General features: G+C 51.5%; 3 protein-coding genes across 3 annotated transcripts; all 3 read left to right on the top strand.

Annotated features, from left to right (window-relative positions):
- Positions 1-84: 84 nt before the first annotated feature.
- On the top strand, positions 85-3,411 carry clcA (putative C6 finger domain protein; the record flags this gene model as incomplete). Its single annotated transcript, XM_057143028.1, has 4 exons — positions 85-753; positions 804-2,553; positions 2,604-3,132; positions 3,189-3,411. The coding sequence occupies 4 exons, from the start codon at positions 85-87 to the stop codon at positions 3,409-3,411; spliced, it is 3,171 nt and encodes a 1,056-aa protein (XP_056992316.1).
- Positions 3,412-4,552: 1,141 nt separating this feature from the next.
- Positions 4,553-5,630, top strand: N7520_009095 (short chain dehydrogenase/reductase family protein; the record flags this gene model as incomplete). The annotated part of the gene is made up of 2 exons (XM_057143029.1): positions 4,553-4,583; positions 4,630-5,630. The coding sequence occupies 2 exons, from the start codon at positions 4,553-4,555 to the stop codon at positions 5,628-5,630; spliced, it is 1,032 nt and encodes a 343-aa protein (XP_056992317.1).
- An 802-nt stretch (positions 5,631-6,432) lies between these two features.
- Positions 6,433-12,339, top strand: lah (involucrin repeat protein; the record flags this gene model as incomplete). The annotated part of the gene is made up of 1 exon (XM_057143030.1): positions 6,433-12,339. One exon carries the CDS (start codon positions 6,433-6,435, stop codon positions 12,337-12,339), a length of 5,907 nt encoding a protein of 1,968 aa, XP_056992318.1.
- Between the last annotated feature and the right edge of the window lie 147 nt (positions 12,340-12,486).

The following is a 12,486-nucleotide window of genomic DNA, read 5'->3' on the forward strand; positions in this document are numbered from 1 at the left end:
CCCTATTGGTGATTCGAGATAAACGTGCCTGACACCGGTTTCAGATCCCACTTGACTCGAACGTGACTTGGATCTTCTCCTCTCATGAATCGTCTACCCGAGAGCCACCATGCGCAGCCCCCGCATGGGGGCTATGGGGACGTATGGCGCGCGCAACACCCACATCCTCCCCCTCCACCTCTACACTACGACCATCAAGAACCGCGTTCTGCCCCAACTCAACCGCCTCCCCCACCATATTTCCCCGTGAATCCAAACCGCGAGTTACCTCAGCCTCCACCACATGCAGATAGTCCTTATGGACGTCCAAATGGTATTAATGGCCTGTCGGGTCTTTCGCATCCAGGCCCGGAGCCTAGTCCCATACATACTGGTTATCGACCCCCGCTCAATGGATCTCCGCACGAGGCCTCGCCTCAGTCCGCTCCTCCGGACTATCGCTCGCGCTTGAGTCACCCGTCTACCGAGCCAAACATACCTAGCGAATCATCACCGCCTCTCTCGGTGCCGCCCCATGCACCACAATATGTTTCGCCGAGTGCACATGTGCCGTATCCTGATTATCCGGGTTACTCGCAGAACCCTGCGTATGGAGCCCGCCAGCAACAGCAACGCAAGCCGGCTCGAGCGACCCAAGCGTGTGATCAATGTCGAGCAAGGAAAGCCAAGTGTGATGAAGGACGACCAGGTTGTAGCCATTGCAAAGAGAATAACCTCACTTGCGTGTACAAGGAGGTACCACCGCATAAGTTTGTATCCTCCAAAAAGTAGACGTCGTCAGATATTGACTATTATACAGACAGGATAAGGGAGCTCAGGCTCTACTCGAAAGAATCGATAAGCTGCAGGACAGTACTCAGTTACACCTTGATACCCAGGACAGAAGGGCGGAAGTTACGTCAGGGAGGATAGAAAGCACGTTATCCCTGTTGGGAGAGGATGTGAAGAAGAGGTTGGAAATCCTTGACAGCAATGTGGCAAAGCTTCTTCTGGGCATGACTGGTTCCATGCCAAGGAAAGGGCCGAGCCAAATCTTGCAAGAACCGCCTTACGTTGAAGCTAAACCCACTATACCCCTGGTGGTCCCGCCTGAGACTTCTTTTGACGAGAAGAACGTCTCCTTTAAATCGTCGACAACGGCAGAGATACCGGCTCCTGCTGATGGCGCGAGACAAGAGGAAGGTGAGGAGGGCGAGGGCGAATTATCGATCCCAGTGGAACACACGACTGCCGCACATAAACTTCTCATGTGGCCCTCCATTCAAGCGCTTCTCAGCCCCAACAAGTACGACCCAGACTATGTCATGATAGTCGAAGAGAAACGGGGTCTCATCAGCGTTCAAGGACAGGGCGAGAATTCCTACACGGCTGATGATACACGATTGCCCTCCACTGTCAACTCCTGGGACAAACCCCAGGTGGATTCAAATGGGATTTCCGTCGTTCAGGGCGAATCAACGGATGATGTGGACGCGGAAATTGACCAATATGGTCTTTTGCGTCTGGATAAAACGACCGCTAGACGCTACTACCGGAGCTATATGCAACACCTCCATAAGCTCCATCCTTTCCTCGACCCGGACGTCTTGCCACTGCAGATCGAGGAATTCATCCGGATATATTGCCCCAGCGATACACCGAATATATGTCGAGACAACCCAGGCGCGAAGCGAAAACGTTCCTATGATGATGATCTGCAGGGCGTGCGGGGGGCTCCCCTAGACCCTACTGCTGCCACTTCTCGACCACGGGTCGGCAAAAATATTGACAACGCTGTTATTCTGTTGGTATTTGCACTTGGAGCCATTTGCGAGCACCCGTCACCACTGCCGGGTCCGATCATGGATCAACCTATCAACTATCGCACAGAAGAGATCCCTGCCCCCTTGCCGGCACCTTTAAGTATAAATGGCATGTTGTCGCCGGCCAACTCCGAAACGGCAATTCAACCAAACTCATACAGCTTTCATCCGCCAATCCCAACATACTCATATCCTACACCCGAATACGAACCGACCGTAAATCTGTCTAGGAAAAACATCTCCACGACTAAAGACAGCTTTGGCAACGTCCGAAATTCTCAGGTCATTCCGGGGCTGGCTCTCTACGGATATGCCACACAGATATTGGGTCCTTTGCAAGGTGGAGTGGAGTTGGAACACGTTCATGCAGGCTTACTTGCGGGTCTCTATGCTGGTCAATTGGCCCACCCTTTCCAAAGCCATGCTTGGATCTCCCAGGCTGCTCGTGCTTGTCAAGTTCTTATCCGATTGAAGCGGTACGAAAGACTTCCGAATGGCCATGTGAAGGATGTCTATAATTTTGCCTACTGGACCTGTTTACAACTCGAGAGTGATCTTCTTGCGGAGCTCGACATTCCTGCTAGTGGGATCTCTCGCTCTGAGGGTCGGATGAGTCTCCCCAGGGGCAAACTGGACTATCCTCCTGATAAGATATCTCACGAAGAGAGCATGTTGATGTTCTTCTACTCGGCGCAAATCCATCTTCGCAAGGTCCTCAACCGTGTCCACACTGATTTGTACAAAGTCGAAAGTGAGTCTCACCTGTGATCTCCTGACGTGCTCTTTATTAACCTGCCCTAGAAAATAACCAAAATCGATGGTGCTCAAGTGTGCAGACAACTCTGAGTCTGAACCTCGACCTCTGGCGTGACAGCCTACCGCAAGCCATGAAGTGGTGTGACAGCGAACCACCGGCCAAGGAAATCAACGCTGCTCGCATGAGAGCCAAATATTACGGCGCACGATACATCATCCACCGTCCTCTATTATACTTTGCCCTTCATTACGGTCAGGAGGGTGCCCAAGTAAATGGACACCAAGTTGGTGTGAACTCACCCACCGCTTCTCAAAAAGCCTCATCACAGCAGATGTCACCCCCCAGCACACAACCCATGCAACGTATTATGAGCGACAGAGGTGGCGCGCCAGGCCCGGTTTCACCATCTTTTCCAGATGGATGGGTTAAACCCACTGTGCACTTCCGGGATCTTACACCGCAACTCCGCTCAGCCTGTAGGATCTGTATCAATTGTGCAATCTCAAGCACGGAGGCTTTTGATGGCATTGAAGGTCGACTCGTTGTGACCAACATCTTTGGCACTGCTCATGCGTGAGTTCCAATTATCACATGAACCTTGAACTTGAATTGGAAACTAACTCTACTAGTCAATTTGGTAACATGCTCGTCCTATCAGCGACCTACATGTCCAGTCTCTCCGACCTCGTACCAAGAGATACACTGCATCGACTCCTTAAACGAACCATTGACTTCCTCTTGCGCAACGTGAATATCTCGCCAACTCTTCGCGCTGACGCTAGAATCCTGACTGAGATCTACGAGAAGATCTTTCGCAAACCCCTTGTCCCTAATGTACCTGTTTCTTACTGAATGCTTGAAGAACGTTCGGTCTTTGTTATGTTTCTTGTCCTTTTTCGTGTCAGCCCATGTGGCTTGGTGTACAACGGAGTCGTTGCCCACGTCGACGACCCCGTTTTCGTTTCTGATATACCCTTTCTCAAGCCGGTGGCTATTTGACCCCGACTTGCTCGGTGGACCTTTGCATTTGGTGGCTCTGATCGTGGTCTGATAGTGATTCCGAGTCCGATTCTGATCCCGGTCCTGTTTCTGTTTCTGATTCAATGGATATATGCAGGGAGTTCTAGTGGCTGGTACATTGCATGATAAATCCTCATTACTACATGCTCTTCTTCCGTTGTTTTCATTTATTTGGGTTGGTTTTGCTTTTTGGGGGTTTTCCTCGATCGCTTATGGCGATACCCCAAGGCTTGGTGTTTGTGTCTGTGTTTTTGTTTTGATCATATTCCCCAATGAGAGCTGGAAACTTGGACCGGTCCTACTTTCTGCCTTTTCTCTTCTTGATTGTTTTCGTAAAGGTGTTTGGGGCTGGGTTTGCTTTTTTTAGTGCTTTGGGTTATGCCACGGATGTGAATCCATGAATGGTTCCTTCCGCTCATGTTGTTTTATGAGATTTTGTCAGAATGGAATCATTTATTATGATGTTGATACATCTATACTTCAAATATTTGGAATGAATATTGAAATAGCCAGTCATGTCCTATTGGAGGATTGATTCATTCTCCCCCAATTTAAAGATTCATATCACGATGTGGAGCTGCTTGATGCTGAGATTATGGCTCGGGTTGGAATCTAGTTCCAAGGAGTATGCTATTGAGTGGCTCTGTTGAGGGGCCTTGAGTTCTGTTCGAGGAGAGATATGATTCGAATGTTGACATGCGGTATGCATTTAGGAACGAACTGGTCCATGAAGTGCATAGTATGTGTGGTTCCGGTAATAGGATATCCACTAAGTAGATTTTAGTGATTGCTGATTTGAATTAAGCTGATGCATGTGCATATCCTGTCAATATTCAATGCATCTGATAGACGCGGACCGAGGATACCCCGCACGAACGATGGGGCCAAGCAATCCCCCTGATCTCAGATTGCATTGATATTTCAGCAGATGATACCCTCTATCTGAGAATTCTCAACGTGAAACATAATCATCATGTCGGAAAGGAAATGGCCCTCGAGAGAAGGTATGTAGCCGCCACTCCTGAAAAGCCCAGCGCTAAATTACTCCAGGTTTCACGGCAGATGTACTAAACCGGTGGATCCAGCGCAGTATTCTCGACCCATGGAAGGTCGTTCCTCTACTAGCACTGGCACGTTACACCATCAAAGGCCGCGAACTTACCGAATCGCGCCCTCATCTTCTCAAAGCACTTAAAGCCCTTGCCACCGTAGCCACCATCAAACGACTCTCAAGCTGGCTGGAACGCCGCGCAATCAATAACGGCGTCTCCGACCACTACGATTGGGACAAAGAAGTAGTCATCCTAACCGGCGGCAGCAACGGAATCGGCCGCCGCGTAGCCCAACTCCTAGGCGACCGCGACATCAAAGTCGCCATCCTCGACATCTCACCTCCAGAAAATCTCCCCAATAGCGTCCGCTTCTACCAATGCGACATCACCTCACCAGAAAGCGTAAGCGAAACAGCCAGGAAGATCCGCGCCTCATTCGGCCGCCCAACTATCCTCATCAACAACGCAGGCGTCCTAATAGCAAAAACCATCCTCACCGCATCCCCTGCTCAAACCCGTCGCATGTTCGAAGTAAACACCCTAGCACACTACTGGCTCGCCCAGGAATTCCTTCCTGACATCATCGCCGCGAACCACGGTATGGTGGTAACGGTTGCTTCGCAGGCGGGTTATATCGGGACCCCGAATCTGGTCGATTACTCTGCTACTAAGGCTGCTGCTATTACTTTCCATGAGGGATTGGCGGCGGAGTTGGTTACTAGGTATCAGGCGCCGCGTGTGCGTACTGTACTTGTGACGCAGAGCTTTACGCGGACGGGACTGATTGATAAGTTGAGTCCGGAGGATACTTTTGTTAATCCGCTTTTGCATCCTGGGACTGTGGCTGAGAAGCTGGTGGAACAGGTTTTGAAGGGGGAGAGTGGACATGTTCTTGTGCCTGGTTCGACGGGGCTTATGTGTTTGTGGTTGAGGGCTTGTCCGCTATGGTTCCAGCATTCTTTGCGCTGTAGGTTGGAGAGGGTGGTGAGAGCTGATTGATTTATTGTTATCCATGGGATCCAGTTTTGGTTTTAGTTTCACACGTGCAACATTTCAATTGAATCCTTCGTTATATTCAAATTGTTGCATTTTTGATATATGGACTTGATTGGATGGATGCTGTGACAGGAAGATGGTACATGCAGGTATATATTTGTTGGCAGCTGTAAGCGACTGACGATGATCTCGGGAACCATTCAAATGTTTCTCATTCTATGGATATGAATTTTTCTGGATGTTTAGCTACCACGGCTTCATAGGTAGATGAAAAGATTAAACTTGAGTACATATTTGAATACATACTATTTGAAGTACCAGTCGACAACTATAAGTTCCTATACTCTCTTTATGACGAAACCCCCTGTGGCACGTGCACGCATCTTCACCGCGATTTTGATTCGACCCACTTTGGACTTCCATCCTGCCACCGACTCGATTTCTCACATTTTACTGTAGCTTTGTCTCTGATCTGAGTTTTGCATTGATCTATTCTGCATGCATTCTTGATCTTTCAAAGATTTTTTGGGGAATCAATCTAATCAAATCTGGGTCACACTGGGGCTCGTCAAGCTCCCCCCATCGTCTGGCGCACCCGACCGTGGGTTCGCGTGGGTTCGCCCAGTCTCCGCTTGACGATCCACGGCTCAGCTCCCGTTGTTTACTACCCAAACAAACCATAACAACGCCATTTTCCCCGACCTTTCATCTCCAACATTCCACACCTTTCCCCTCTCACACACATTCCTAACCTCCCACATGGTGGTCTGTGTCATTTGGGCATCCCTGTGAATTCTTGCCCACCATGTTCAAAGCCCTCATGGGCGGGGGCCGGTCCGATACCCGAAGTGTGACCAGCTCCAGTTCGAAAAGCCGCCGCAGAGCCGATTCCAGCAAATCATCACATAGCCGCAAATCCTCACGGGGTGACGACCGTGATCGCGGCTTAGATGATTCGCCTTACCCCCCATCGGCCTCGGGCAGCAGGCGTGGCCCGTCTAGTGTTGCTGGCGACTCTGTCGCATCAACCTACATGACCGCCGAGCCAGAACCCATTGGCAGTCCAGATGCTATGATCATTGAACGAACACCAAAGCGGAGAGATAGCGATCGGGAGAGTAAGAGCTCTCGTCGCCGTGCTCGCGACCGGTCAGAAAGTCGAGAGCGCGATAAAGGGAAGAGCCGTCGCCGTGTTGGAGATGAGGTAGATGATGTGGATGAGCGCGACCGTCGTGAGCGCCGGCGCACACAGCCTGGGGAACCTTATGTTCCGCCAATCTCTACATCTATGCCACCTAGCGTACCGGCTGCGCAATTTCCAATCGACATGGGTGCTCCGGGATTCTCGCAATTCCCTGGTCAGTTCAACCAGCCTACCTTTGGCTCGCCCCATCATGATACCTCACCTCATCATGGTGCCTCGCCAGCTCTGTATGACCCGCATGTTCAGCAGCAATTCCCGGGCCAGTTCCCAACCACGACAGCAGAACCATACTATCCCCCAAACAATCCCGCCGGCGCTGCGGCAGACTACTACGGTGACCAAGGTCAATCTGTTGGTGAGCAGCCAGGAGTCCGGCCTCATAAGCCAGCGGTTATTCCTAATAGTCAGGTGCATCTGATGACCGCCTCGCCATCAGCCAATCCTCCTCCGGAGCCCAGTAGTCTTGGTGAGGTTGGGGCCGCGGCAGCTTATTTCGACAATGACTTCCAGGTCCCCGAAGAACTGGTCAACCCCACGTCTTCTAAGCCCCCTAAGCCCGGCAAAATTAATTTTAAGCCCACAAAGCCATCAAAGCCTAGCCAGTCTTCCTCGTCAAGCGCTGTACCTGCAATTGCAGCTGGAGTAGCTGCGTATGGACTAAGCAGTGCCATGTCATCACATCACAGTGAATCTCACGAAACGGCTGTCCATCAATCCACCTCGTACTCGCAGCCGGCTATCCATCAATCTAACTCGTATGCGCAGCCAGCTGCCCCAATTGCCAGCATTCCAAGCGCTAGCAAGCCTCCTCAATCGCATGGCATTGGTACTGGCGTTGGCGTCGCAGCTGCAGGCGCTGCCGCAGGATACATGCTTGGCCATCAACATCATTCGAGCCCCGAAAATGCCTCACAATATACGTTCCAACACTATGAGCAACCTCCCTCAGCTGGTCTGCCCCCTCATGGCTCTGGTCCCCACAATGCGGTCGTTCCCGGAGGTCCTGAAGGGTACCCTATGCAAAATCCTGGCTTTTATCCCCATGGAACTGGTGCTCTTGCTATGCGGCATCGCCCCAAAGGCCCTATGTCAAAGTTCGCGGACTTTTGGAGGGACCCCGAAGGTGTCGGCAGATTTGAAGACTACACTGAGTCCATTGGTGTTTGCAAGTACTGCTTCGAACCTGGATCAACCTGTCTTGATGCTCCTCGCAAGCACCATTATAACAGGCGCCGGCACTCTTCTGATCGCTACAGTAGTGGTAGTGCTTCTCGCGTAAGCAAACTCAGTCGATACCAATCCTCGGAAGATGAAAGCCGTCGACACAAGAAGTCACGCCGGTCAAATAAGTCTACTTCCTGGCTTCCGGCACTGGGTCTCTTTGCTGGCAAAGAATTCAAAGACTCCTACAGTGTTCGTCCTGGTCGAGGTGCCGATGACCGTGTTTCGTCTTATGATGCTGAAACCACCTCGCTTTCCGACCGCAGGAGTTATACATCTCGAGGCGTGATTCGTCGACCTGGCTCTCCGAGAGAGCACTACGCCGAATCGAAGTATTCTCGTCAAACACGCTCACGATCACGGTCCTCGTCGCCATCTCGTCATTCATTCGTGAAAGAGGCAGCGCTGGGAGCTGCAATCGGTGGTGCTGCGCTGGCTGTTGCGAAATCAAACCAGCGATCCCGCAGCCGCTCACCTTCTCGAGTGGAACGACGAAAGGAGTCATCATCTAGCTCATCTTTTCTTGATGTCTCTCGATCTTCCCCCAAATCTAGGGGCGGTTTTACTTCATTCTTTACTGCGTCATCTGAGAACCGTAAGAAGCAAAAGAAGCAGAAGAAGCGGACCAAGCGCAAAGGATTTTTCTCTTTCAACAGCTCGTCATCATCATCGCTTGATGCGGATCTCGCTTTTGGAAGCGGCTTTGCAAAGAAGTCCAAGTCTAAGTCCAAGAAGGAAGAGAAGAAGGAAGATGTGGATGCAGCGCTCCTGGGACTGGGCGCAACAGCCACCGCTCTTGCTGCTTCAGCCCATGGTCGTAGCCGCACCACTGGCCAGATTCTTACCGCCAGGGAGGCTCGATCCCGTCATTCCAATAATATGTCGTCGGCCAATGAGGACGAGGAGTGGATTGATGAGTCGGACGACCAATCTTCTGACAGTGTTCCATCCGCACTAGCATTTGGAGGTAGCAGTGCTGATTCCGGATCAGACTCGAGTCGTGGCGGATGGGGTTTCTTTGGTTTCAACAAAAAGAAGAAGAGTAAGAAGGAAAAGTCCTCTATTGGAAATGCTGCCGCAGCAGGTGCCGTTGCTCTCGGAGGTGCTGCTATAGCTTCTGTTGCTCGCCACCGTGGCAGCGGTGTCTCAAACAGCTCTGGAAGCCTGCAACAGCTTTATCCTACTGCCACCTCCGACTTTGATCGATTTGACGCAACGAGGATGTCTCCGTCAGGCGAGCCACCCCTGGTGCGTCCTGGTCCTATTCCTTTACAGCAACCTCAACCTTTCACACCTGTTTCCCAAGCCGTCTACACTACCCAAGGAGGCCAACCAGGATCAATCCCTGCATATACCCCTGAAGTGCCTCTCGCAATCGCAAGTATCCCTCCATACGCCCAGCAGTTCCAAGGCTCCCGAGACCCAGCGTTTGGGCCCGAGGACCGCCAATCCGATCGACGGAAGCATCGCCGTAGTGACTCCACTCCTGTTTTCCCAATTCAAGACCCTCTTATCTCAGGCCCAAAGCGTCGATCTACTACTAGGGAGTCGGCCTCTGTGTCTTTTGATTTGACCGAAAAACAAGAGGAACAGCAACGTCGCCGCGAAAGATACCCAGAAGATCTCCCGTACCAGCCTGTGCAGTTGATTGACCTCGAAGAGAAAGCTAAGCAAGAGGAAGCACAGCGGGAGTTCGAACGTCAAGAGCGGCGTCGCAGAGACCAAGAGGACGAAGATCGTCGCCGCAGACAGCAAGAGGATGACGATCGACGTCGCAGACAGCAAGAGGATGATGATCGCCGCCGCAGACAGCAAGAGGATGACGATCGCCGTCGCCACCTAGACCAAGAGGAAGACCGCATCCGCAGACAACAAGAAGATGAAGATCGCCGTCGTGATGCTCGTAAAGAAACAGACTCATCTTCCTGGGTTGAGGCAGCTGCTATCGGTGCTCTAGGTGGTGCGGCTGCCAGTACCCTCATTTCTCGTAAGAGCGATAATACCGCACCATCTGAAGCCAGCTCAGACCGTTACAGCAAGAGACGGGAACAACGTCGAAAGGAGCGGGAAGAAAGCCGCATGGAATCCTCCATTGTTTCAAGGCCCGAGGTTGTCATGCCCGTTGAAGAGCCAGCGACAACCGCTGTGTATGAAGAGGAGCAAGTCAAGACTTCGCCCCGCCACAGTCCCCGCTCTTCCCCTGTCTATGACAGCTATGCAGACTTCTACGCTCCCGACTTGCATGATAAGTCTCATCAGGAGGAGCAGACTCATGAACCTGAAGATCAGCCCACAATTGTCGAAGTGGTGCCTGCTAGCGAGCGTGAAAGTGAGAACGAACAAGAAAAGTCCAACATTCCCAAAGATGACCGGGTTAATCTGCACCAGTTCGCACAAGAGCCTTACGAGGGCTATGCTTCGCTTCCGTTCAGGGTCCCGGAACTTATCTACACCAAGCCCACTCCTGAGCAAAGTGTCAATGGATCTGCATGCGGTGTTAATTCCCCAGTTGCTCCTCCTGAAACATCGGTTGAGCGTGAGCACGAACACGAGCGCCAGGTAGAGCCCGAGCCCGAGCCCGAACCTGCGCCTCAATCTGAGGCTGTGCCCGTGATTCAACCTGAGCCTGAACATCAGCCCGAGCTCGAGCATGAAATAGAGCCAGAATTCAAATCAACTGAGCGGTCAACAACTGGATCGCGCGTGTCCTGGGGCCATGATAAGACTCACGAATACGAAGTTCCTTCCTCCTCTGAACACGATCCGACTGATTATGATATCTCACCCCTTGATGATCAACGAAAGGAGTTCCCCTTGACTACTCCCGGAGAAGAGAAGGAAAAGCGTGAAAGTGACAAAGACTTCGGTACAGACATTGAGTTCGCTGCCATCGTTGCCGCTGGAACCAAAGCGGCTGGATTCGATCCGTCAGTCGTCCTCAATGACCCCAAGTACCACACACGTACATCTCCTCCTGGCTCTGAGGATGAGGGCGTCTTCTCTCCTCGCTCAAAGTGGGCTGAGAATGGCCAATCCCATGGCTTCGTCGAAGGCGAGGTTGAGAATGACGAGCTTGACAAGTCCAAGGATATCAAAAACTCTTTTGAGTATGTGGTTGAGGACAAGCCATCTTATTCGGAGCCTGAGTACATCACCAAAGATGAAGTTCCATCCCCCGACACTCGCGAAAAGGGTTCAATCGCCCAACGGGTTATGGACGAGTTAGAGAGGAAGACTTCACCACCTCGCTACGCTGAAAACGATGTTTTCTCAATGCCCGGTGGATTTGATAGCCCCGCAGAGCCGCAAGAGCCTCTGTACTCCCACGATGATTCTCGATCCGTTTTTTCTGCCCCCGTTGGAAAAGATATCGATATGCCCACTAAGGCCAGAAAATCCCGTCAAAGCGATGACTTTGATTTGTCGCGTGATATTGCACCCGCCGTCATTGAAGGTGCTGAAGTCATCGGTGATGAGGACAAGAAGAAGCATCGTAAGCGTCGTTCTAAACGTGACAGCGACACAATCTCAGTTGATGCGGAGTCTGTAGTCACGTTGGATGACGATGAAAAGTCCGAGCGACGGAGACGGCGCCACCGTTCTTCCCACGAGGACTTGAATGATGCGGCTTCTGCAATTACTGTTGAAGACGATGACACCAAGTCTGAGCGTCGCCGACGCCGTCACCACTCTTCCCGTGACGACAACGATGATGCTGCATCCACATTTACCGTCGAAGATGAAGACGGAAAGTCCGAGCGCCGTAGGCGTTCTCACCGTTCCAGACATGGCGATGATGATGATGCACGATCTACTCGCTCTACCCGATCTACTGGTGACGATGATGCGAAATCCGAACGCCGTACGCATAGCCGCCATTCCTCTCGGGACAGTTTACATGATGATCGGGATAAGCGCCGGAGCAAGGATGACAAGGAAAAGTCTGGTAGCATTTTCCGCAGCCTCTTTGGCTCCAAGGTATCCGCGCCAGAGGAGCGGCGTAGTTCCTCTCGGTCTTCATCTCTAGACAAGCGCGTCGCTCGGGATACCGTTTCCGAGGCTGGGGTTGATGACGAAAGACGTCGACGCAAGAAGCGTTCTTCAAGCTCTCGACACAGCTCCAGCGGCGACAAGTTGGATGGGTATGATTCGGACAAGGTAAGTGTGAAAGATGATGCGAATTTGGAGGATTACAGATCGAAGAGGCAGGAGAAGGAAGAGAAGCGCCGACAGCGTTACGGAGACATTGTCGACTCGGGGAGACGTCGGGAATCTGAGAAGGTATAATATTTTGAATTTTCTTTTGTGATCTTATTAATGTTGCCCGCTTTTTGTACACTGTTATGTGCCATATAGTTGTCTTTCTGGATGGTTGCAGTCACTCTGATTTATCCAATTGCACAAACTCATGAAACCCCAAACAAAAAAAGAAAT

The sequence above is a fragment of the Penicillium odoratum genome (assembly GCF_028828045.1).
Source record: "Penicillium odoratum strain IBT 22623 chromosome Unknown utg000006l_segment0_segment0, whole genome shotgun sequence".
NCBI lineage: Eukaryota > Fungi > Ascomycota > Eurotiomycetes > Eurotiales > Aspergillaceae > Penicillium > Penicillium odoratum.